The sequence below is a fragment of the Martes martes genome (genome assembly GCF_963455335.1).
Source record: "Martes martes genome assembly, chromosome: 2".
NCBI classification, from domain to species: Eukaryota; Metazoa; Chordata; class Mammalia; order Carnivora; family Mustelidae; genus Martes; species Martes martes.
The window spans coordinates 65084411-65111086 of NC_137889.1; the positions used below are offsets into that span (position 1 = coordinate 65084411).

Genomic DNA, 26676 nt, shown 5'->3' on the forward strand with positions numbered 1-26676 from the left:
AAATGAGAATACTGTGCCTTAAATAACTGTCTAACCAAACTTAGAATTTTTTGCTATGGTCAGCTTAGTTATATTTGTGCAAAGTTTAATGCATGCTCATTCATTCACTCACTTATCCCATGAGCATTTATTACACACTGATTTGTTTAAGTGCTCTAGATATAAAGACAAAGGGAGAGCTCTGTTCCTGAGAAATTCAAAGACTATTTGACAAGAAAAACCTATAAACAAATAATTGTAGTCAAATCTGAGAAGTGCTCCAACAAAGGCTTTGGAGTTACAGAGGAGGTACTAATTAACTTCATCTGAGGAAGTCATAGAAAGCTTTATACAAGAAGTCTTAATAAATTATATACATACATAATATCCTGAAACTGTCTAAAAAGGAATGGAAGTTCTCCCCACTGTGCGAAAGACTCATCTGTGAGGGTTGTCCTCAATGTGGAGGTGATGAGTTTTAAGAAGGAGGAGTGGAGTGGGTTAGAGACTTGTCAGCATAGGGGAGGAGTATGTAGGCCATTTCAGAACTGTGTGGACAAAGGCACAGCCAGAAGGTTGTGAACAAGAAATCAGCGTGGCTTTAGGGAAAGATGGGGTGGTGTCAGGGGGTAAGGAGAGAGGCAGATGAGCTGGGTAAGTATGGACAGGACCCAAATCAGGAAGCCATCCAGAAATCCCAGACTGGCAACTGTGTTTTATTGGATACAGATGGTTAATAGTGTGATGGCAAAAGAATGGTTCCCCAAAGACATCTACCTCCCAGTCTCCAGAACCCGTGAATGTGTTACCCTCCAGGGCAAAAGGGACTCTGCGGATTTAATGACATTAAAGTAGGGGAGATGCATTTAATCTGGCTATGAAGATGGAAGCAGGTCACAAGCCAAAGAATGTGGGCAGCCTTCAGAAGCTGGAAAAGGTAAAGAAATGAATTTTCTCTTTGAGCCTCTACCTAGGATCACAGCCTCCTGACACATTGATTATTTTAACTCAGTGAGACCCCTTTTGGATTTCTGACCTCTAGAATTGTGAGATGACAAATGTGTGTTGTTCTAATCCTATGGTACTTTTTATAGCACTGATAGGAAACTCATACACTTAGGAATATAGGCGGCTTCCTTGGCCTGCCTGTGTCTGCTGCAAATGAGAGGCCCTTGCTGTGCCTGACAAAGGGACCCCGTCACTCACAGCAGTGAGGCTGACTTGGCAGGAACTTCCCCACAGCACCGAAGCAGAGGGAGCTGCGGGGTGGGGGAAGTCACCAACTGTGTGGAGGGCACAGCGGAGTGGCTGGCAGGACCAGTCGCACTGGCCGGTGCCTAGGAGCGGTACAGACCCTTTCCGGGACCCGGGAGAGCAGGTGGAGGTGAAAGGGATGTGTGCAGGCTGAAAACAGACCAGCATTGTATTCACGGCTTTATGTTCAGTCACAGGATCCCATTTATTTTATTTCAAATAACCTAAGGGGAGGCTTCAGAGTTTCTTTATTAAAGGAGAAAATGAGTCAAACATTTTGAAAAAAATCGACCTATTGGATAGGAAAGCCTGCTGGGAACAGGGCAGTTAGTGAACCTTACAGTAAATAAATCAAATAGAACTAAGTCTTTTAAGTTTTATTTTGAATCTGTTTTTTTAATCCAGGGCATTTTAATCAAAGCCCTTATATATTTTAAGCCTGATAAGGAGTTTTGTTTAACCATGAAATAACTGGAAATGTGTCACCACTATTATCTGAAAAGTTTAATGATGTGGCCCAAACCATCTCTACTGAGCCAGGATGGAGAAGCGGGTCAGAAGGTCCTTTACTCTGAAGAACAACTGTGTGGGGAACAGACCCACTTGAGGGCCTGGAAGACGGAACGCACACAGACATCTTCAGGCCCGTGATGACTTGCTGAGAGAGGAGCACTGCGGCAGGGGTGGTGGCACTGTGTGTGTGGGAAGATGGAAACTTGCTCCCTTTGGTCTCCTCCCAGCTCTCTTCAGGGGTGCAAATGTCCACACATGCCCAGGGTATGAGGTGGGAGCGAACAAAGAAAAGTGACGTGACACTGAGGATGGCGTTTCTAAATCAGTTTCCTCTCTTACAACAAATCACAGTCCTGTCCACATCCCCTTCTTTCCCCCCTTAGCGTTCTTCCCGAGATTATTCTCTGCCTCCTCATCTCCTCCACACATGGCTCCCCAGAAGACAAGTCTAGGGCCCTTGTTTCAGACTTGTCCTCTCTCAGGATAAGAAACCAACATTCATTCTTTGCATTTTGAACACTCTGCCCCCCATTATTTGTAGCATTTAAGTGTATAATTTACAAAGTACTGCTTTGAAAAGCACGGACCACCAAAGTCAGTGGACTAAAAGCTAACATAGCCCTCTGTAAGTCTGTGTTAGGGTTAACAAGGAAAATACAAATATGTTAACTTAAAATATCATTTTTAGGGGACTTCCCCCAATAAAGAAATATTTTCTAACTGCTTAATGATTTACTTGCAAAAAAGAAAAGTAACACTAAATAGAAAAAAAAAAAAAAAAAAAACTAAGGTGCTTTAAAAAACCAAACAATGAAAGGGTTTTCTTATGCTAAGAAAACTGCTACCAATGTTCTAGTAACCCCTAGAACAGTTGTTTTCAGCTCTAGTGAACTGATGCACAATGTAGTTTTATTCAAAGTAAAGATGCCCATGCTCCTTAAGATTTACTGCATGAGGGCTTCTGGGAGCAGGGCAAGGGTAAGTGTGAATCTGATATGCAGCCAGAACCAAGAACGACCACCCTAAAATATCCCTTAATTGCAGAGTCCTCCTGGGCTTCCCTTTTTTCTTCTGCATAATCTTTTGAATGTGGCTTAAAATTTCTAACCTCACTCAACTTAGCTTATCTAAATATATGAATATATACAGAATGGGAAGTTGTTTTTATTCTATAGGATTTAAAAGAAAAAGACAAAAAAGTGAGTTGGGGTGCCTGAGTGGGTCAATCAGTTAATCGCATGACTTGATTTTGGCCCAGGTCATGATCTCAGGGTTGTGAGGTCCAGCCCCACGTCAGGCTCCACAGTGGGCATGGAGACTGCTTAAGGTTCTCTCTCTCCCTTTACCTCTAATCCTCCATCCCCACCCACCCATCAAAAAAAAATAATAAAGGAGCTAATTATCATATGCAAATGTTTCTAAGTAATTATCATGAACTGCCAAATGAAGGTGAAACTGAGTTTTCACTGGTGAACTACTCCAGTTTTAGAATCAAGAATGGCTAGAGGTATCTGGGTGGCTCAGTAGGTTAAGTGGCCCAGGTTACGATCTTGAGGATCTTGCGGTCATGGGACGGAGCCCTGCATCATGGTCTGCTTCAGATTCTCTCTCCCTCTCCCTCCAGCTTACTCTCTCTCTTTTTCTCGAATGAATAAAATATTAAAAGAAAGAAAGAAAGAAAGAATGGCTTGATTTGGCTATTTCTAAATTAAGAAAACTGTGTGAGAAAAGAAATCTTAAAGAATTAAAAACATTACAAAAAAAGTTCTTCATAACAGTTTGTCTCCTGACTTCTCTGGCAGTTGTTGAAGGTGGGTTCTGAAGTTTCTGGGGAATCAGTAACATGCTAGGGTGGTTCAGGAACTGAAGGGGGTGGGCAGAAGGTTAGCTTCTAGAAAGTGGCTCCCAAAGTTCCGGCCTTTCTCTACAGACGTTTCCTCTCATGTTACAAGAGCTACAAAAGAGATAGACATGGAATGTGTTCTCAGGAGACTAACCAGAGCTGCCTCAGTTGTCCTCAAACTAGAAATGATGGAAAATCCTCTAAAGATGGCCATAAATCTTCACGATAAAGTCAGTTTAATTTTTTGGCAAGAATGTGAAGGGCCTAACCTCATAATTTGAGTTCAGGGAGCAGCATCAAGTGAAGACAGGTGCTGAAGTTGGAAACGGGGTGGTGTGCAGTGGGAAGGGGCTGTGTGGTCCTTTTTTAAGGCTTCACGATGCAGAGCTGCTCCTTTCCAGACAACGTCCCACACAAGGATGGGAAACTGCCATAAAGCCATTTGGTGGGATCAATGCACAAAGAAAGCAACCAGGATGCACCACATATCAAGGGACAGAGTCATGGGAAGCCATCTTGAGGGGCCGCCACGTCAATTGATAAATACGAATCAAGAAGTTAGTGGATAATACCACTCCAAGGCAATGACAAAGAACTCTAGGGATCTGTGCCACCGTCAACACTAATGGTGCTCTTAAGTGCCCTGCTGCAATTCTTAATGCTCATCTGGCCCATAATAAATTCTTCATTCTTAAAGATTAGGTCTTTGAAAGCAAGGCCAGTGCCTGCCTTCTCATGCCACACTGGAGACATCATGGGGGGATATCGGAATTTCAGATTCACGTGATACAAATTTGCTGAACAAATCAATGAACAGATGCAGCAGAGAGGCCCTTTTATAGAGAGTATGATTCTCTACTATACAAATCAGATTCATCGTAATATAAAAAGATAAGTATATGGTAACAGAGTAACTGCTTATCTTTATCACTATTAAACATATTTCATATTATTATCCTCTCAAAACAAATACTGTACAAAACACTAAGGGAGAAATATACAACAATTACATTTTGGAGTTTCTTATTTTTATGACCTAACTCAGCAACTGCCTTTATATTGTTGTTGATAGATCTTCTTTTCAAAATAATGAAGCAGCACATTCTGAAGAAACCATTTTTGTTAGCTTTGCTAGTTCAGCTTTTAAGAGCCTCTCATCAAAATGTAAATCATTATTTTTTAATCAGTAAATAAAGTGCTCAGCAAACGTCCATCTTTATTCTCTCAATATATTAAAGAGAACTATTACTTTATTAATCACTGTAGTATGTATTTTATAATTCAATAAATCAATAAAAATATTTTAAAAATCTGTTAGAATTGGGTTAGCCTTTAAAAGGTATGTTATCTGTCCCAGAAAAATCATCATCTTAAAAGATACTAATGATATTAAATATACATATTACTACCAAAGGCTGAAGAACTGTTGGCAAGTTAGCTGGATGGTTTTTTGTATATTCTAGAGGTGAGGACAGAGGACTTTATTGTAACATAAATAGTTTCTGCTCCCCATCTTCCCACTCGTAACACTTTACTATGAATATGGGGAGAAGATACTTATTCAGAAAGCCAACAAACAGATGACCATTAGTCTCTAGGTTTTCAAATGGAAAAAGATTAAGTCATATGCCTTAGTGGACATACCTGTTAATTGAGTAAATGGGTTCAGTAATTTTAACTTCGTGAAACCAGTGTTTGAGGTAGTAAAGTGAATCCTACAGAACAGGTGGGGACTTTACCTAGAAAGACTGTCCACCACTTTCTAAGTTGATTGAGTATGGTAAACCTGGGATGCTTGATTTTAAGTGGTTTCATCTTCTCTAATATTTCCTTCGCCCTTATTCCCTACCTTTCCTTAACCCCAGAGCTCATCCTCTCTCCTAGAGCCTGGCATTTAGGGACAGAGAACAATTGGAGTATAGAGATGTTCTACAAGAGAATATATAGTTTACACATTGATTTTTTTTTTAGTTAAGATTTTTTATGTGTGTATGTGTGTGCTTTTTTTTTGTTTGTTTGTGTATTTTCAAAGTAGCTATGTCAAAAACTCTTGAACTCCAAAATAAAGCCTTAGTAGTTGTGTTCCAAGAAGCATGAGAAGTTATTTTCCTGTATCAGTTTGCTAACTAAAAACAAATGTTTTTTTACTTTTAAATGTATGGATAACTTATAACACGTGAATAAAAATCAGAGTTGAAAAAATTAACTGGTTTAAGGGATTCTCTACAATTAACAGATGACTGTAATTGTTATGAGTTTGTACTGAATCTATTACACTATGATTGCTATCCATACTTCCAATTCCTTTCTGAAATATGGGATCACAACGTTTCTTGTCAAAAATCATCAAGTGTTGTGCCCCAGGGGTCTATAACCTGCCACACCAACCTGGGTAAGGTAGGGGCAGCAGAGGCAAAGACAGCTATTTGTCTATAACCTCTGGAGGACTCTACCCAACCAGAAGGTCCATTCTGGTAGGGATCAACCAATTGGCCCAGATCCTTTCTTGGGAAGTTTGAATACAGGATACTTAGGTGACAATGAAGCTGAGAGACAAAGAAGGCAGTACATAGAGACAAGTGTAGTGAAAACCACGAGTAAGCAAAAGCACCTAGTGACGGAGAAAAGAACTTCTTCCTTGAAAAAACAAGCCATAAAAAGAGGGAAAAAAATTAAAGAGAAAGCCCTAGAAATTGAAAACTTGACGTGTCCAAAGAATATCCCAGGATTTCCCAAAGACTAATTGTGAAACCAGCAATTTTCTTAAAATAAAACTCTATCACCTGAGGTAACTTCAAAGAGTGTAACAATATGAAGCTCCAGGAACAAAACAAAACTGAAACCAAAACTCCCCATAGTTTATCAAAGAGCTGGAAAACAAGTGTATATTGCAGAAAATGTCAGTGAGTGTATGAAAGGCTGCTGTAGTCCAGCCTAAAGAGAGACTGTACACATGAGGCACTGTGCAGGACAAAGGGCCAGGTCTGACGCTGGGTCTCTGGAGATCACTGTGGCCAGTGACAAGCTAGCCTGGCCCCAAGAGGTCAAGACTAAGCTCTCCCACCCTTTAAATAAGAGGTAGTGACAACCTACAAGGAGAGACCACAAATGAAAAAAAAAAAAAAAAAAAAAAGAAGAAAAGAAAAGAAAAAGAAAAAGTTAAAGGAAACATGGACGTAACAATGGGCCTCTGCATACCAAACAGAATTTTTCCAACATCTCTGGGTTATATATTTAAAAAGACAGAAGGGAAGCAGCCTACTTTAGTAAGCTTGCCAAGGCCCAAGTATGTCCCTACAAATGTGTATATCCTTGGGACAGATGAACCTTTGAATTGAATGCCTCTACTACTTCTAAGGTATTATCAGTCACAAAATAAGACCCCAATATAATTAAGAGTATTGTGAAACTAACAAAAATTAAATGCACATATCGACTGCAAATTATATAATCATAATAGCTAAAATCTGAAAAGAAGAAAAATGCCTTGGAATTGAAGAAATACAGTAAATCTTTAAATTCTGCCTGCTTTGGGATCAATCCTGAACTTTCCTCCATGAAATTTTGCAGGGTAAAAATGCCAGTTATTCAATTCAAGTTATATTACTGAGACAATTAATATGGCTTAACTTATACATGAAGATTAAAAAGAAACATACTTTCACTGATTTATAAAAAAGTGTTATTTTCCCCACCAGTTTACTGTTCAACAGTCCCACTGAAATTCTTATTGTCTACAAGCAAGAGGAATTGGAAAGAAAAAAAAAAATCCGAGGAATGGTATTTCTTCATAAAACTCAGTACACTTGGGCTTTCTAAACTTTTACAGACTACTGCATATCCTGCCTCGGGAGACCCTTAAAGATATAAAAATTGTTTTTCTTATTGGATTTCAGATATTAAACCTACTCTTCACTGGCGTTGATCCTGTAATTTCTCTCACCAGACCCACAGTGCATGTGAGTTTTGCAGGTGACCATGCCAACTAGTTGCAGCAAGTCGCTGGCAGGTAAAGCCAATTTCCCTCAAGTAAACAGATCCCTCTCCTTGGGCTTGGTGCAGCAGTTATGACTCTGTCATATTCCCATCTCTGGGTCTTTTGTTTTTCACTCACTTCTCCATTTTGGTTTTTAAAGCATTTCACAGCAGGAGATTGATTTACTGAGGTCTTTAATCTCTCTTCTCCTTCTTCCTCCTTCCTGTCCAGGGACAACTCCTTTGGTTATCTGTATATCTGATTCTCTATGTCTTCTGCTCAATAGCAGTATTATTTTCACGTGTCCCTTCTTTTTTAGTTCAAAACTGTGACTTCTATTTTAAGTTTTATTATAAAACATGCTCATATTATTAAAAAACTGGAAAGGCAAAAGAAAAACTTGGACTATACCCATTCATATATCCACTATATTCCTACACCCACTGTACTCACAAACCCAGCCATGTTTGGTACTCTGTGATCTCCCAGCAACCTCTCGACTCCTGCAAGTCTTTTCCTATAGAGCTGTAATCATGAAATAAGTAACTTAAATAATTTTGCATACCAAGTTTTCATTATTACTTTTTTTAAGAAAATTTCTGTGTTGTTATGTATTTTCATTGCCATTTTATTGGCTTATTAATATTGCATTATGTGGATGAATTTTAATTTACAGATTTTCCTCTCTTTGGTTCCATTCTCATCAGTCCTATACAAGAGTTCTCTGTTTCTTTGAATGCTGCTAGCATTAGAGTTATGTTTTGTTCCGTTTGTTACCGACTTGCCTTGGCTCTGTCTCCAGAAAGCAACTTGGATGTCTACTGTTGCTTCCTGTGCCTGACATCCTCTCTTTGCATGGGGCATGGTCCATTCCAAGAGGAAAAAGTAGACTTGCCTGACAGGGCTACCCTTCAAAGGAAGGCTCCTGCTGAACTGAGTGAAAGTGATGGGTGGCATTCAGGAAAGCTGCCGATACGCTCTGGAAGTAAACTGGAACCCAAGTTAGGAATAGCCTGTGGTTTGTAAAGTTTAATTTCTAAAGCTACAGGAAGGAACATTTTAATATTTTAGAGTCTTCATTAAAGGAATGTGAAAGTGGACTTAAGATTAGTTAATGAAAAATGAAACGGGGGGGGGTGTGCTTTGGAAGAGAGAAAGACAACAGAATTAGAATCCTTACGTTGCATTTTTTAAGTCTCTGATGATATGATCTTGGATTCCAAATTCCTCATCTGTAAATGGGAGGAGTAGAACAGAAAAATCTTGAAGACCCCCTCTGTGTTCTATGGCCAGAGTACAGTCAACTGGAAATACCTTCCCCCTCCCCACACACTCATTCTTGGTCTGAGGGCCACTTGGCTTTAATGCTATGTTTTATCTAGTTTTGGAGAAGCTCTAAAAGACCTGTATAGATCATCCTCTTCAGAACACTGGCAAGTAAAAGTGATTAATTTCTTTGGAGAAAGCTATGCAAAGCAGTAAATTCTCATGCATATGGAACCACGACTTTTTTAGATCTACTGATAGGGGCTACAGCAAGAGTGGCAGGCCCAGCTTGGGGCCAGGAAAGCTGTTATTTTCCTTTCAATTTCTCTGTTGACATTCTCACATCTTCTGCTATATTTTCCTTTGCATGCAGCCTAAAGCTCAGCAGGATTTTAAAGAAAAGGAATAGTACTTGTGGTAGGAAGGAGGGAGTGGATCTAGAGAAAAGGGAAGAGGCACATTTTGTGGCTTTAATTTTTGAGAACTAAAAATCTACTTGCTCTTCTTCCGTCCTCCCACTCTCTAGGGTAGAGGCCAGCATGGGGACAATGGTTAAAATTACACGCCAACCAGCTGATAAGATAGGAAAAAAAATTATTCTAAAGTATTTTGGATTCCTGAAGCCTTTAGGACGGGAAGGCTAATTTTGTTCCCAGAGTCATGATCACTCACCAACAGAAAATGCCTTCCAAATATTACACGGGGTTGGCAGCTGCCTTATCCCCCAAGAGAGACAGGAGGGAAGAAGAGTGGATCAAAAGAAACCGGACAGCCCTGCTCTGTTAAGAACATGGGTGAGACTGGGACTTGTATAGATACAGGCTTGTAATTTAACTCACATTTTTAATTTACAAAACTGCTTCAAGGTAAAAGGTGAAAATTCATGTTTTTTTGAATATAATAAAAATGCTTGCATTTCTTATTGCCCACATTGAAACCAAGAGCAAACCTTCAAAATAAATTACAGAAGAAAAAGAAAAAAAATTCCAGTGTATGTCACTGCAACTGGATAATTAGTAGAAGTTAAGGATGTAATCTATGAGCCAGAAGTGGTTAAGTTAGAACTTGAGCCTAAAGAAAACAGTATCTTCATAAATATTAATTTCTACTCTGCCCATTTTTGACTCAGTACTTTCAATGACAAAGATTCACAGCACGCTTTCTCTCTAGTAAAATGTTTTACCAAAACCCACAGAACCTATGCCGTATATACAGAAACCAACGACAAACGATGTGAATTCTAGACCAGGTCCTGTGCCAAACCCCACTCACAGGTCATTACAGACACAAATGAAACAGCAGGATGCTGCGCTGCCATTAATAGACAATCTGGGCCATTTTAGAAGGTCCAATCTACAAATAGCGGACCTATGTTGAACCACAGTGATGCTCGACACAGGTTTTGATGCCAGGAACGAGAGCTGAGTTCCCCGGTTCTGTGGCCTTAGGCCCAGTTCCTTAACCTCTCTGTGCCTCTGTGAACTCATTTCCAAAATGGACAGATTTAACAGTATGTATGGCATATTGTAATGTGTGGCTTAAAAAGGATGACACCTATAAAAGGCCTAGCAAAATGCTTAGGAACACAAAAGCCCTCAAAAATGCCATTCATTCATTCATTCATTCATTTGACAAATAGCTCCTGAACACCTACTTTGTGCCAGGCACTGTTCTAGTCACTGGGGAAAAGGCAATGAAGACAAGAGACAAAACTTCTTTCCCTGCTGGAGTTTATATCTTAGCAGAAAATATCTCATTGCATAGTGCTTACAATAATTTACTCTTATAGCTAAACCAGTGGGTCTTAATGCTACCCAGGGTACATTTACCAAAGTCTGGAAACATTCTCGGTTGTCACACCTGGGGTGAAGGGACTGCTGTCGGCATTTGGTAGGTATAGACCAGGGATGCTGATACACAAATGACCCAAAATGTCAAACAGTGCAGATGTTGAGAAACCCTGTTTTACAGGTTATGGATGGGCTTGGTTAACCCTTAACAAAACCCTACAAGGTAGGAATTATAAATATGGTTATTTTGTTATTTTATAATAACTAACAGTACTTCTATTTTATAGAGTATAATTACATGACATTTATATGATATTTATGTATTAAAGTTTTATGGTATTTATAAAGTACAAAATATACATACAGGCACTTTAAAAGATACCTCAGTAGTGTGCAAGTATATTTAATTTCTGATTTTGGAATTTACAAAATTGATTTAAAATTTATTTCATAACCAATGGCTGTACCCTTGTGCCATCTAGATCTTAAATGCATAATTTCTCCAGTTCTCACTCACATGCTTAAGGAGGTGATCTTTGTGCCACATTTGCACTGATTCAGACAACAGAACAAGGGAACAGTGTGGTATACTAGAAGCACCAGACCAAGAATCCAGAGCTAGAAGACCTATGTTCATCATGTCACTGGCTGTGGCATTTTTGGGCAAGTCACTTAGCCAGTCTGGGCTGAGATTTACTATCAGCAAAACGTGGAGCAAAAACGTCTTTCAGATCATGTGTGAAAGCGCTATGGAAATCACAATGAGCACTGCCACCACCCACCGAACCACTGACATGTACTGAGTGATCACTTTCTTTTCACTGCACACTGACTCAGTCAACCCGCATCACAGCCTATGAGGTAAGCACGCCAATTACTGCAAGCTGAAGAGAAGGAAACACTGCATGGAAAGGTGGTAACTTGCTTGAGGTTATAAGGTCAGGAAGTGGTAGGGCAAGGGGGTTCCTACCCAGGCAGTCTGGCTCCAGAGCCCATCCTCTTAACCAGCATGAGTCTCTCTGGCTGAACTGTTATGTAACATCTTCTGGCCCCACTTTGACATGAGCAGCCTCAACTGGCCACAGCCCATACTCCTCCTGATTTCTAAGAGTCGCTCTGCTCTGTGTGCCGCCATGTTTACTCCCAAGTCCTGACTAGTGGCCAGTTGCATTTACCAAAGCAAAAAAGAATGAAGTCTCATTTCTTTTTCAAATTATTTTATTTTATTCGTATTAAACACAATAAAAAATTCAAAGTCATGGAGGATAATAGAGTGATGATAATTCTCCTTCCTGTCCTTGTCTCTTAGCTATCCACTCCTTTCTACTGAGACAACCAACATTACTTATTTCTTATAAACTATTCAGAAATGTTCTATACAATATATATTCTTTTTCTAAAAGAGTTAAATCACTTGTAGTAGGCAAAACATCCTATACTACAATCTTATTTTTTTCACTAAACAATATTTTGGAGATCAATCCATACAGAACTTCCTTTATGGTCTGAAGAGGATCTGTAATTTATTTAACCAATCCTGAACATATGAATATTTAACGTATTTCTGATGGTCAGCAATATTATGATATCTTATGAATGTCTCATTTCTTATATTGCAAAAATATACTTAGGACTCATTAAGTCAACGGATATGTGTCCTTTACCATGTTACTGAAATAACTGAATCACTCTCTATACGGATTGTATTACCTTATACTTCTACCTAAAATGCATGAGATCACCATTGAATTTTACTTTATTTCTATATCATTAAACAATATATCATAAAAATGTTTTATTTTTGGCATTTATAAGAAATTTAACTCATAGTTTTAATTTGCATTTCTGTTACGATTAGATTGAGAATCTCTTCATGTGTTTCAGGAACCAATTATATTTCTTTTGTCTAAAATGTTCTGTTCATATTCTTGTTTTGTTCAATCTCACTGTTTTTGTTTGTTTGTTTTTTGTTTTTTTCCGAGAAGGGGACAGAAAGAGGGGAAGAGGGGGAGAGGGAGAGAGAAAATCTTAGGTAGTTTCAACACCCAGCACAGAGCCTGATGCGGGGCTTGATCTCACCACCCTGAGATCATGACCTGAGCCGAAATCAAGAGCTAGATCCTTAACCAACTGAGCCACCCAAGCACCCCTCAATCTCATTTTTATAATAAGTTGGTTTCTTTTTCCTATGGAATTATAGGAGATTTTTATGCAAAAAACAAACCCATTATCTATAAGTTGCCAGTACTTTCCCCAGTTTCTTATTATTTGCCTTTGTAGTAATATTTGATTTGTAAATAGTGTTGATTTCCTTAATTCTCTTCTTTCATAGCTTCTGAGTTTTATACTTAGAAGGGTATTCTCCACTTGGAGAGTATTAAAAAAAAAATCCTTCTTTTCTTTTAGTACTTCTATGGTTTTATTTCCAAGTTTAAAACTTTGAAAGATTACAATTTATTTGGGTGGGTAGTATGAGATTGCACTCAATTTTCTTGTTTTCCAGATGGTTTCCCAGTAGTCACAATAATTTCTGTTGAATAATCTATCCTTTTACCACTGATCTGGAATGACAACTTTATTATATACAAAATTCTCATATTATTTATTTCTTTGAATTTCTGTTATTGTCTTATAATCAATCAATAAACATATCATTTTAATTATTGTAGTTGTATCATATGTTTTACTATCTGGTAGAGGTAGTCGACCTCATTATTTATCTTTCCAGAATTTTGCTGGCTGTTCTTTAGGAACTTAGAATCATCAATTGGTAATTTTGTTAGGATTGTGTTATATTTATAAATTAATTCAGAGAAAATGGATACCTTTAGCAGGCTGAATCTTCCCATCCATGGACATCATATACTTTCGTGTTTGGTTCAAGTCTTTTAACCATCCCCTCACCAGCCTGCCCCCCTCCAACCCCATCTTTGGGTGGGCTACTGTGACATTTTTAAGTTTTTTCATATAGGTCTTCATTTATTACGTTTATTCTTAGAACGTATTCCTATCTGGCTAATATTATCACATGTTAGGGCTTATTTCTAAACAGACACTGTAATAAAAACTGTTAGTTATGGTTTCATATAAAAAGTCATTCATCTTTGTTTTGGTTTTGGTCCTGTTCTGAGTTTTTTTTTTTTCTTAAAGATTTTATTTATTTATTTGACAGAGAGAGATCACAAGTAGGCAGAGAGGCAGGCAGAGAGAGGAGGAAGCAGGCTCCCCGCTGAGCAGAGAGCCAGATGCGGGGGCTCAATCCCAGGACCCTGGGATCATGACCTGAGCTGAAGGCAGAGGCTTTAACCCACTGAGCCACCCAGGCACCCCCTGTTCTGAGTTCTTGAAAACTTAGCAAACTCAAGGTTGAAAACTTCACTAGGACCATAGCCACATAACATACTTCTTTTAAACTCCTGCTAAGAAAGAAATACTAAAATGATTTATCACAAGCTTATTAGATTTTTAGAAATCTTTGCTCCATGTTAGTTTTATCTTAGATTTTGGGAGTATACAGACCTTAGCAGTGTTATGTTACATATTAACAATTTTTATTGAACTAAAAACACAAAACTTACCTCCTAAATTCATTCCAGCTTGAAGACATTTCTGAAGTCTGCAGGCAGGACAATTCTTCCGTCGAATCTTATCAATGATACAATCATTTCTTCCAGCACATAAATAGTTGTGTTGCCCTGAATAACAACAACAAAAAAAAACACAAAAACCAAAACTGTCAAAATAAAGACTACTGCACTAATATAAAGTACTAATAAGTATAATCAGAATATGAAACTTCATTTTCCCTGCCTTGAAATTTCTTCTTCAGAAAAATAGAAGAGGAATAAGATTTACAGGTAATATAGGTATGGGCATGGCCAGTTTAACACAGGTGAGATTTTAGATTACAGATAAGATTAATACTGCATTTATTTCCAACTGACTTTCATATACGTGGAGCGACGCTCCCCCACACTGAAATTATTGGTAGCTGCCCAATCCCTCTCAGGCAATGGTGCAATTTTCATTTACACATCACAGCAGCAACAGAGTGGATTGTTTGAAGGCTCTCCTGCAGTTGCTGGAGTTGCTATGCTGCCCACCATTTACACACAGGTGATTTCAGTGGGAAGACTTACAGATTATATAACTGTAAATGTTTAACTGTAACCGTTAACAATATTTAATAAATATTTATTATATATTAATAAATAAATATTTAACAATATTTAACTGTAACTTTAACTGTAACAGTTAAATGTTTAACTGTAGACCAAACTGTAATTTAAAATATTCAGATGTGGGACTATACTCAGAGAGAGGCATCTACTAGCAAAATGTGAAATTGTAGCCTAGCGCTATTATTAATTTATTTATTTCAAAACATTTATAGAACATCCACTAGGTACCGCACATAGCAATGAATACGAGCAATGAATGAGACGGTCAGAAGTCCCTGCTATCATTAACTTTCATTCAACTGGGAGGAAGCAGTCAACAGACAAGGTAATTAGGTAAAATATACAAATGCTGGACAGCTGTAAGTGCTAGGGAAGGGGCACATAACATGGTGGAGGTGTGGGAGGATGCTGGCATTTTAAAAAGAGTATGGAAGGCCTTACTCAAAGATGCTTTAAATAGAGGTCTGAAGGAAGGAAGGCACTATGTGGACATCTTGGGGAGAAAAATATACTACACAGAGGGAAAAGTAAATAAGGTAGGGGCAGGGCTGGGGAGGATACCTGGCATGTTTAAGGAACAGACAAGTATGAAAGAACAGAAAGAACGAGTGGAAAGTAAGAGATAAGGAAAAAGAGTTAATGTGAGTTAGATCATACCGGGCCACAGTAAAGATCATATTTAAGACTCGGACTTTTAGTTTGAGTGCAATGGGAAGCTTTGAGCAGAGAAATGACTTGATGTGATTTACATTTAGCATGATCACTCTGGCTGTTATGTTGAAAACGGACTCAATGGATGGAGACAGATGCAGGAAGAACAGGGGTAGGAGGCTATCACTACAACCCAGGGGAGAGATGATCGTGGGTCAGGTCAGTGTGGTAGCACTGACAGTGGTGAGAAGTGGTCAGATGCATTTTAGAGGTAGAACTGCTAGCATTTGCTGATAGATCAGAACAAAAAGGGGAGGTAGAGGCATTAAGAGTCTTGGGTTGAACCCTTAAGAAAAATGGAACTGCCATAAATTGAAATGGGGAAGACAGTAGCATGTGGTTTATGGGAAACTACCCTAATTCAGTTCTGGACATGTTAAGTTTGAGATGCTTGAGAAGTTTCTAAGCGGATGTGCCAAGCTGGCAGTTAGATACACAGGTCTAGAGTCAGGGAGAGGTCTGGGCTGGAGGTATAATAGTGTGCAGTCATTATTTTAAGCCATGAGACTGGATGAGATCATATGGAGAGTGAGCACAGACTGGAAAGAGAAGAGGTCTGAGGACTGAGTCATGGGTCATTGAAAACATGCAGACAAAGGAGAGAGGGAATTTCATCGATTGCTATAAAGCAGTGAACAGGATCTAAAGCACTCCCTTCAGCTTAGGACTATCATGCTCCCTTGGTTGAGACTTACTAAGTAAATTACAGTAAATACTCAATAAAAATAATGTGTATTGCTTAATGTAATTGAAATAATTTAATCTAGAGCACATTCTCAGTAACATTATGGTAAATCTTAGTAATAATAACAATAAACAGTACTAGAATAGGGAAATCTATCAAAGTAAAGAAAAGAAAACCTACCATTATAATAATCTAATGACTTTTTAAAAAATCGGAGGCTCTTAGTAGATATAAGTTAAGTATAGATAATTACACAAAGGCAATCAATACGCATGGTAAAGACCATAACTGATTCATATAACATTTCATGATGCTGTACAGTATCTTAAGTAATTGATTATCACCTTTAAAATAAAATTTTAAGATCCTATTACAGCACTATCTTATTCAAGCCTCACAACAACCCTATGATATAGAAGGCCAATATTATTACTGCTATTTGCTCACAAGAAAAAACTCATGCAAGCACTGGTAAAGTGACTTCCCCAAATGGTGGAACTGGAAAAATTCAGGAAGGCTGACAGTATCAGTGTGCATTAAGGGCCAGAGTCTTAAACATCAACTTGCAATATGAGTTACTGGTGGTCCAAAGGGAGGCTAAAAGTGCTCTTTGGAACCAAGAAGCAAAGGAACACTATTTGAATGAGGAACATTCTATCCGTCAGTATATCCAGTGACAACCAGCATTATGTGACTTTTGCGTGGTGTGAAATTGAACACAAAACCATAGATTTATCTACAACTCACACTGAACTGAACAAACTTTAAAGTCCAAAGAGAAAACTAAATGTAATTTTAATTGGTTTTAATTCAGCAAGTATTCACTGGGAACCTACTATGTGTGCAAGGCTGCCAAACATTTGCATAAGGGGCTGGGGTAATCTAAGGTTCTTTTCCACTTCTGCCAATGTGCAGTAAAATGTGACTAAGTCTCTTAGATTGCAGGCATACAAGAATGCATAAGAAATGACCACTGTCTTCCGTACACACTAGAAGATTTTCTTCTTTGGGTATTCAAAAACAGAATATGAAATAAGAAAATAAGAATCTGTAAGGATTCTTAAAAAATGAAGATACCTTAAAAATCCATGTTACTATAATGGTTACAGGATAATTTCCTTCCTGCAGCAATATTTGAAATTGTATACCTGGTTTCTACCAACCAGTGTGGTTGCAGCCACCAATTCATTTTCCAAAAATAGGATGGGAGCATTGTAAGGGACTGCTGCAGCAATGGTCTAAGAGTTTTCACACAGTTTTCCATCATGTATATTTTTAGTTGTGCAAACATTAAAGTTTTAAATTGTACCTTACACTAGTAAGTAATGTATGTCCCATCCCTCAATCTATATTAAAACACCAAAGCAACAACAACAAAACCCGCAATGAAAACAAGAGAATGCATCTAGAAGATCTAAAAAACTTTAATATGTCTTACTTAAACATTGTGTTCTCCTGGTATTAAGATTGCTAATCCTGAGTAAGTCAAATCCCAGGCATTTTCAGGTGAACGATTTTCTATGATGCTAATGTAGGGCAGACAACCAGAATGCTGGGGACCAGACAGTGGAAGCTTTGGATGACAAACTAAAGCACTCAGATTTTATTCAGCAGGTGATGGGATATCACTGAAGATTCTTGCTTGCAATATGTTGAGTTCAGAGCTGTGTTTTAGAGACATGAATCTTAAGTTGATATACCAAGTAGATAGAACGGAAATAGGGAACACTATTAACAGTCTACTTGAAAGTTCTCAAAGATGGCCTCTATGCAAATTAGTAGCTATATATTTGTCAGACTATATAGCAACAGAAATAATCCTGTAGTTAAAAAGAATCTTGGTGGTAAAGGAAACAAAGATTTCTCATTCAAATTACATGTCCATTATGGGGAGAATTCCAGTTCTGGTAGTGGCAGAACAGCTTGAATCAGATAAACCTCCTACGGATAACAATTATAAACTGTCCACAAAAGGAGAGAAAGATTTGAAGGCACTGGGGAGTAACAAAAAGCAGGAAGAAACTGGAAGAAAATGGACTCTTGAAAAAAGACAATCACCCCAGACAAGATTCACCTTTGAACCGGTCTCTCCTTGAGGGCCTATATTCCACTCAGTGCAGGGTTGATAGAAAACAAGCAAAATCCTCAGTCTTACTAACTTCAGAAGACAGAGAACAGACTTGGGGACTGTCAGAGTAGCTAGAAATTGAAGGATATTCTGGAAAGAAGAGTGTCATAGGGGGATGGAGGTAGATAAAATGTACATATTAACTCCCCTCAAATTCTTGGCTGACCCCTAAACTGAACATGAAATTTCAAAGAGTCTAGGGGTAAAACAATTTAAAATAAAAGGGCTGGGCAAATTATTTCAGCTGCTGCCCATCACAAAAAGTTTGAATCCCACTAAATCAGAAGGACTCCTTAAATACCTCAGGCTTTCCATTTTAATATTGGAAGGTTCCCTACCTTAGGAGGAAATACGGTATTCCAGGACTGAGACATTCAGCCTATGGCGTTTATCTTAACCAAAATAGACCTATCTTTAAAAAAGTTTAAAGCAAAGGCTTGACAATTTCAAAGTGATCTGTCAGAAATATAACTGACTACTAGAACAAAACTCAATACTCTTTGGAGAATTATAACAGAATCTGGATATTCCAGAAAGTCTAGAATACAATAATAATCATTAGAAATATTTAAAAACAGAAAAATCCGAATAAAGTCAATATAAAAATTTATCAGTAGAAACAGATCCAGAGGTTGACATTAACAGATAAGGATTTAAAAACTGGTATGTTAGACTGTATAAGTAAATATGATTAATAGGAGTTATGAATTGTGAACTGTCAGAAGAGGTGTGGAAACTATAGAAACAAAATAAACAAAACCAAATGGATATCCAAGAACTGAAAAATATAGTATCTAAAATAAAATATTTATTGGTTAGAATTAACAACATACTGGGCACTAAATAAAAATGGGCTATTGAAATTAAATAAATATAAGTAGAAATCACCCAAACTAAAGCACAAAGAAAAAATTTAAGTGTAAACGAACAAGGTACTAATAGCCTGTAGGATAGCTTTAAGTAATTTAATATGTGTGCAGTTGGAGTTCCAGAAACAGAGAGAAAATAGGTCAGAAAACTATGTGAAAATTTATAAATTTGATTAAAGCAGCAACTTGAAAATCTAGAAAGCTTAGCAAATGCCCCCTTAAAGGATATACACAAAGAAAAGCACTATAGCACAATATAGTTAGGTTGCTGAAAAACAGATATAAAAATAATTACAAGCAGCCAGAGCCAAAAAAATTACATATAAGGGAACAAAGAAAAGAGCAATATTTGATTTCATATCAAAGCACTGAGGCCCAGAAGACAACATATAATATCTTGAAAAACCATCAACCCAGAATAACCAATGAAAATATTTCTCAAAATGAAGGTGAAATAAAGACATTTTTGGATAAACTAAAGTTAAGAGAATTTGTTGCTAGTAGAATCACATTATAAGATATGGAAAAGGAAGTTCTCTTTGCTGAAGGAAAATGATACTAGATAGAAGTCTGGAGGTACTGAAAAGAAAAGCAAGAATTGGAAATGATAGATGGTAAAATGTAAAAGAAATTTTCTTTCTAAAAATTATTTAAAAGTAAAATGATTTTTTATAGAAAAAAGAATTAAAATGTATAATGGGATTTATAAAACATATGTGAGTGAAATATCTGAGAACAAAGCAAAAAGAAGGGATAGAAATGAAATTCTATTGCTGTAAGTTTATTACATTTTAATTAAAATGGTATCCTTGAAATTAATTGAAGGTAGACAGTGATAAATTAAGAGTACATCCTGTGATTCCTAGAACAATGGTTCTCAAAGTATGGTCCCTGGACAAGCAACATCAACATCACATAAGAACTTATCAGAAATTTAAATTTACAGGTCCAACTCCAGACATATTAACCAGGAACTCAAGGGTGGGACCTAGAAATCTGTGTTTTATATAGCCCTTCAGGTGATTCTGACACAAATTAATGTTTGAGAGACTGCCTGAGCAGCCACTAGAATAATAACACTAAGAAGTGTAGCTGAAGAGACAGAAGAGATTTAAAATGGCATTCTAAGATGTACTTAATCCAAAACATACAGAGAAGGAAAAACAAGGGAACAAATAGCAGAGGGAACAAAAGGAAACAAACACCAAAGTAACAGATATAAGTCTAATATAGCAATAATTACATTAAATGTAAATGGTTTAAACACTTTAATTAGAAGTCAAAGATGGTAGACCAGCTAAAAAGAAGCAAGACTTATATATGTGTTAAGGTGTATTTTAAATATATAGGCACAGACAGGTTGAAGGTTAAATGATGGGAAAACATACACAATGTAAAATGTAATGTAAGAAAGGTGATGCAGCTATATTAAAATCAGACAAAGAAGACTTCAAAACAAAGAGTATCACCAAAGAAACAATGTCATTTCATGATGATTATAAAGACAGATAACAATCCTAAGTATAAAATGCATCTCAGAGCAGAGCTTCAACATACATCAAGCAAAAATTGACAGAACTAAAAGGAAAAAATATAAATCCAAAATCACAGTTGGAGATTCAAGAACCCTTCTCTCAGCAACAATTTCTCAGAACAATCACTATCTATCTAGAGAAACAGTTAAGATATAGACGATTTGAACAATATTATCAAACACCTTGACCCAATTAACATTTAGGTTACATAATTACACAATATACATGCTCAACTGCTCATGGAACATTCATTGAAATAGAGCACATCTTGAGCTATAAAAGCAAGTATCAAATTCTAAAAGGACTGAAATCACGAATAGTGTGTTTTCTCACCACAAAGGAACTGAGTTAGAAATCCATACCAATATAGGTTAAAAAGCTACATCTACCTGAAAAGTAACACCCATCTAAAATAATTTTTGGGCCAAAAAAGAGATCAAAATGGAAATACTGAATATTTCAAACTGAATGATAATGAAAACTCAACTTATCAAAATTTTTGGATAAAGCTAAAGCAGTACTTACAAAAGAATTTTTAGCTTTATATACTTATATTAGAAAAATGAAAGGTTTAAAGTTGATGATCTAGGATTCTATCTTAAGAGATGCTAGAAAAAAATAGAAACTAATCTCAAAGCAAATAGAAGGAATGAAATACAGTATAGAAATCAACGAAATAATGAAATCAATAAAGAAAAATACAAGCAACAGAGAAAAACCAAAAAACCAAAAAGTAGTTCTTCATAAAGCCTAAGTAATTAGGCAACAGCAGACAGGCTGCAAATTCCGCTCCATGTCTTCTCACCTCCAGCCCTGGGCTGATGGAGCAGCCACCACAGCGAATGCTGTGAGTCTCATGGCACAGAGGCTGGTGAATCTACTTAGGAAATCCAATGCTCCAGCCCAGAAAGGACAATTCACTATTCATTGCTCAGATCTAATCCAATAAACCCACCCAACCACAAGGAAGGCGGGAATTGGAATCCTACCTTGTGCCCAGAATACAAAGAGCTGGAAATATATGAGGAAACTCGCTGAAGACTACCTCCATGAAGGGTAAATGAAAACATAAAATTCAGCCCCTATATTAGTTCTTCTCAAAGTATTAGAAGATTTACATTATTGCTTTTTTTTTAATGAATTGATTTTAATAGATAATGCTGAGAGCTCTTTCCATAAATAGCTGAACTTTTCAAAATGTTAATGGGAAGCTACTAGTGTGTAATACATTTCCATTTAAAAGAAAACAAACACCAATGGACTATTTTAATAAAGAATGTAATCCATTGACTGCCCCCAAGTCCCAAAACCCCAGCCTATTTTATCAATGGTAGTATACTAACATGTACATGTATTCAGAATTTGTACCAAAAAGGAAAAAAAAAAAAACTAAATAAATTAAAAGCTTATAGGGGAAATGCAAATGTCCCACAATTTTCAAATAGATTATAATTATTTTTCTTCATAAAAATTTAGAGAAAGTTCCATCTGGCTAGTTGGTAACAAGCACTGTAATAGATACTCCAAAGAAAAGAATGTTCATTTCCACAACATGGAGGGAAATAAAAGCTTAAAGTAAATAAGATGCTTTGAAGATTCCAAAATATTACTTTGAAGTAAAAGCTTTTGTACAAAATTGCTGAACATCCATCTATGACACTCTATTAGGCACTACGAAGAACAATACAGCACAAACAGTATACTTCCTGGTCCATACCTGCTACTGAATAAAAGAATGAATATAAACATACTGATAAATTCAATTGTGTACAACATACAGAACTTAAATGTTCATACAGTATGTTGTATATAGACAAACCTACAGTAATGAATGTTCACAGGAGTCCCACTGACTCCTAGGTAATTGACTTTCACAAAAGATCCTTGCATACAAATTCTTTCTGCTTATCTCCAGCATCAGACCTTTCAGATTCTCCTACATGCACACAAGAATGGAAAAAGAGCTCTCAGGATTTACAAGGAAGCAGCAGAGAGTTCTGTGAAAGGCAGAGCTTAAACCAGGGTCAGAATCCCACAGTGGATGAGTGTGCCTTCCTGGTGTCCTAGGTCCTCAGTAATTTCCCCATGAAGCCCACATGGTGCTCCACTGAAGTTGGCTAGGTATCCATTATGGAGCCACTTGCCTGTAAGAGCATCTTGTTTTAAGAATGAAAATCTGTTCGGTGGAGCTCAGGGAACTTTAGTCACTCATCCATCTGTGTGTACTAGTTCAATGTACCTCCTGCCTGAGGAAGTGGCAGCTTTTTGGAGAAAAGGCAGTCATTTCCGAAAACAGAAAGCCGCCAAGGTTAGAGCAAATCTGGATGGGGCACCAGGAAGCTTAGTTAGTACATATGTAATATAAATTCATGGGTTTACAGACTAACCAGAAGTACTCAAATCAAATGGAAAGTGCCCATGGACTTTAACAAAGCTGAGCTCAAATATTTAAAAAATGAATCAACAGTATCATTTTTGCCCTATTGTTCTCAACTGTGGTATTGCTTTTAAGTGGAAAATAATTCAGAAAGTGTCTAAAAATTAACATCATTGTTTTAAAAGTTACTGAACTCAAGAAAAATTATCTTTTAAAATTTTCAATTACTTTGAAATCAAGAACCAAGTTTTTGTTGTACTTGGGCTGGGCCCAAATGAGAAAATACAGATTGGATGACATATGGGTCTTGCCTTAAAGCATCAATAATGCTAGAATGGAAAGAGTGGAAACATGGAAGGCAGCAGGGAGGAGACATAGTGGGAAGGGCACATCTTTGTCACCAGACACACCTGGGTCCCAACCCTACCTCAGTCAATAGGGAGCTGTGAGATGCTTGGCCAAGTTGCTTAACTTGTTCAGAGCCTCAGCTTCCTGATCTATAAAATGGACATAGTAATGCCTGCTTTGTATGTTGTCGAATGGATTCAAATTGATATATATACAACAAGAAGCACAAAGCCAGGCCTAAGGTAAGAACTAGGGGAAAAAAAAAAAAAGATGGTGCTAGTGATATCACTTTTTTTTGGTTGTTGTTGTTATCTCGGCCTTAAAAAAAAAAAGTAGAATGAGAAAATCCAAAGAACAAACACAGCCTACTCTTAATTAAATATGTCAGTGAGGAACTTCCTGTGGGAAGAGAATATCACCACTGAGTGAGGAACACCTGTAGATAAAAAGAGCCCACCTGAGATGAGAGAAATACTATACAGCTCTGATCTCATCTTCAAGTCTTAACTTTTTCAACAAGCCAGCAAAGATATGAGAGTGGGGAACAACATCCTTAGGGTAAACACGGGACAGAAAGCTGGGACTCAGATCTGTCTGTAGCTCAGCTAAGAATTCCAGATGAGGGCCCAAGACCGTAAGAGGGTATAAGACTCTGGAAGGTTACAGCTTCCTTGCACAGTTGCTCCCTCTCTGCTTTCTCTCTTTTCCACTGTTACTTAATACCAAAACTCTTCAAAGTAAGTAGGCACACATTTTAAAGGCAAAACACAGTCCATTCCCTCCATGATCTTTCTAGAAGGTGGATGAGGCTGGGGAAATGTGGTAAGATAAATCACATGAGGTCGATGTGGTATGACTTTAAAGAAGGAAGTGATTACACTGGGAAGAGACGGATGAGGAAGGCTTTGCGCAGAGAACAAGCATCTGAGGTAAGCCTCAAAGAATGCTGTGGATTTGAAACATGGAGAGAACAAGCACACAGGCATCCCAGGCAAAGGACCGGAGCAGAGAACAGCAGGGACATGGTTAAATGTGTGGTGAGCAACTGGTCTGGCCAGTTGAGGCCCAGGAAGACAGGGGAACAGAGAAGGAACAAGCTGTATCTACACATTCTGGTGACCAGAGGACATCCAGGGAGCTGTCAACACTATGAGGGCTCCCAAGCCCTCTCTTCCGGGTTTTAGATGCGCTCATCCACCTGACTCAGTGGGTGTCTTCCGGGTTTTAGATGCGCTCATCCACATGACTCAGTGGGTGTCCCCACCTGAAGGTCTCTGACCCGTCAAATCCTCCATGTTCACAAATCAAGTGTAATGTGTTCACCCCACAGATAGCCCTCTTCCAGCCTCCCATAGTCCCCTAGCCTTAAAGCTATAGCCAGTTATTAGAACTAGAAGCTTTGGGGTCATCCTTGATTTATATCTTGCCCACCTCCCCACAAACTCCCACAATCTTCAATATTCAGTGAGGTCCTGAGGCTATGAGGTCCTGATGATTCTCTGCCCTGAGTTTCTCCTGAATCCTGTCTACATCCGCCAGTACTTTTGCTCTTGATTTTAGGCTCTCTTGGTTATATTTCTGAGTTACAGTTTGAATCCTTGTTTACTGTCTGTGTGACCTGAAACAAGTTACTTCACCTTTCCATGTATCAGTCTCCTCATTTGTTAAACAGGAATTATCAACATGCCTATCTCGTGAATTACTGGGAAGATGAATACACCACATAAAGTACTTAGAATCATCCCTGGCATCTGGTAAGGATCCGGTGAATGGTAGCTATCATAATATTATTACATATTACATAATATTATTACATATACATATAATATATTATCACATATTATTATGATTGTAACTAGTCTACCTTGCCTCTACCATGTCCTTGCTTCTAAATCAAATGACGATTAAATTTTAATATGAAAGCTGTCTAAAAGAAATGAACTCTAACATAGCCCATAGTATCTAAGAACACAGAGTGAAGAGCTACCCTGATTGAAATGCCCATGAGGACCCTCCCTGGTGCTGCTCCCCATTCTGCACCTGCCAGTAATCCAGAAAGCACTGTGCTGCAAACCTAGGGCTCCTCTGAGCACACATTCAGAACCGTGAGCCTCCACCTTCCAGAGAGCTGTGCAGTGATCCTTAGGAATCACAAATCTGATCATTTCATCCTTCTGCTTAAAGGCCTTCAAGGGCCCTTCACTACCTAAACTTCCAAGTCCAAACTCTTCTGTATCTTATTCAAAGCGACACTGAGCCACTGGGGCACAAAGAGGGGAGGCAGGCTGGCAGGCAGAGCTCAAAGATGTGCTCAGCAAAACTTACTGCTATTTCAGGAAAAGTAAGCAAAGCTGGGATCAGAGGCATTTGATACTGTAACACTGGACTGTTTTTTTCTACTGGCGTTTTAGTTATGGTGTTTTTATTGTCATTTGATTGCTATTACAATGGGAATGAAAGACACTGTGTCTGGTGACTTATTTTAACAAAATGGAAAAATTGAGAAGATCAGTCCAGAATTACAAACCATCCTTAGAGACATCCTAAAATTGCAGGTGGGCAGCGCAGGGTGCAGTGAGCATCCCTGCTTGTCGGACCCTGGCTCATGTTCCATCTTAGGACTGTGGCCGTACCTGTGGTACATCTTCCCCATTACTTCTTTGCTTTGACCTTAGGAAGGATTTCTGCTTTGCTCTGGCTCAACTACTTTCATATTCAGTGATATCTAGGGATACACACACCTTCTTCAATTCCCCAGCAATGTTCTGCTTCTCTGCATCTGGAAAAATACACCATCCTCTCTTATTCCATCAGGGAGCTAAGCCATATCCCCCTTTTTTGCTCTTACCACTAATTCACATCCTTCAACTTATCTACCACTTGCCCCTCCCCCAGGTTGATATTTTATTTACCACCAGCTACTGCTTTATTTCTTAATTTGTTCACCATTCAGGTAGGGAAACGTGGTACTAGATCTAGGTTTCTTAGAGATAAAGACAGAAGCCCACACCAGTGTCCCTGAGACTCAGATCTCAAAAATAGGGAAATACAAAATACAAAATAGGGAAATACAAAAATTAAAAAAAAATACCAGGTGGCTCCCCCAATGTGAATCCTGTGACAAAGATCCTATAGTCCTTCTCCACCTACTTCCATGGAAACCTGCTCCCCAATTCCTGACTCCCCAGATCTGCAACATGCTTGAAGGCAGGGAACCCAGA

At 38.0% G+C, this 26676-nt stretch overlaps 1 protein-coding gene across 2 annotated transcripts in view; it reads right to left on the reverse strand.

Annotated features, from left to right (window-relative positions):
• Nucleotides 1-26676, reverse strand: part of NR3C2 (nuclear receptor subfamily 3 group C member 2) — a 337191-nt gene that overhangs the window by 86223 nt on the left and 224292 nt on the right. For both annotated transcript variants that reach the window (XM_080797692.1, XM_080797693.1), the window contains exon 4: nucleotides 14200-14316. In XM_080797692.1, coding sequence (XP_080653818.1) covers nucleotides 14200-14316 — 117 coding nt within the window. The remainder of the gene's footprint in view (nucleotides 1-14199; nucleotides 14317-26676) is intronic.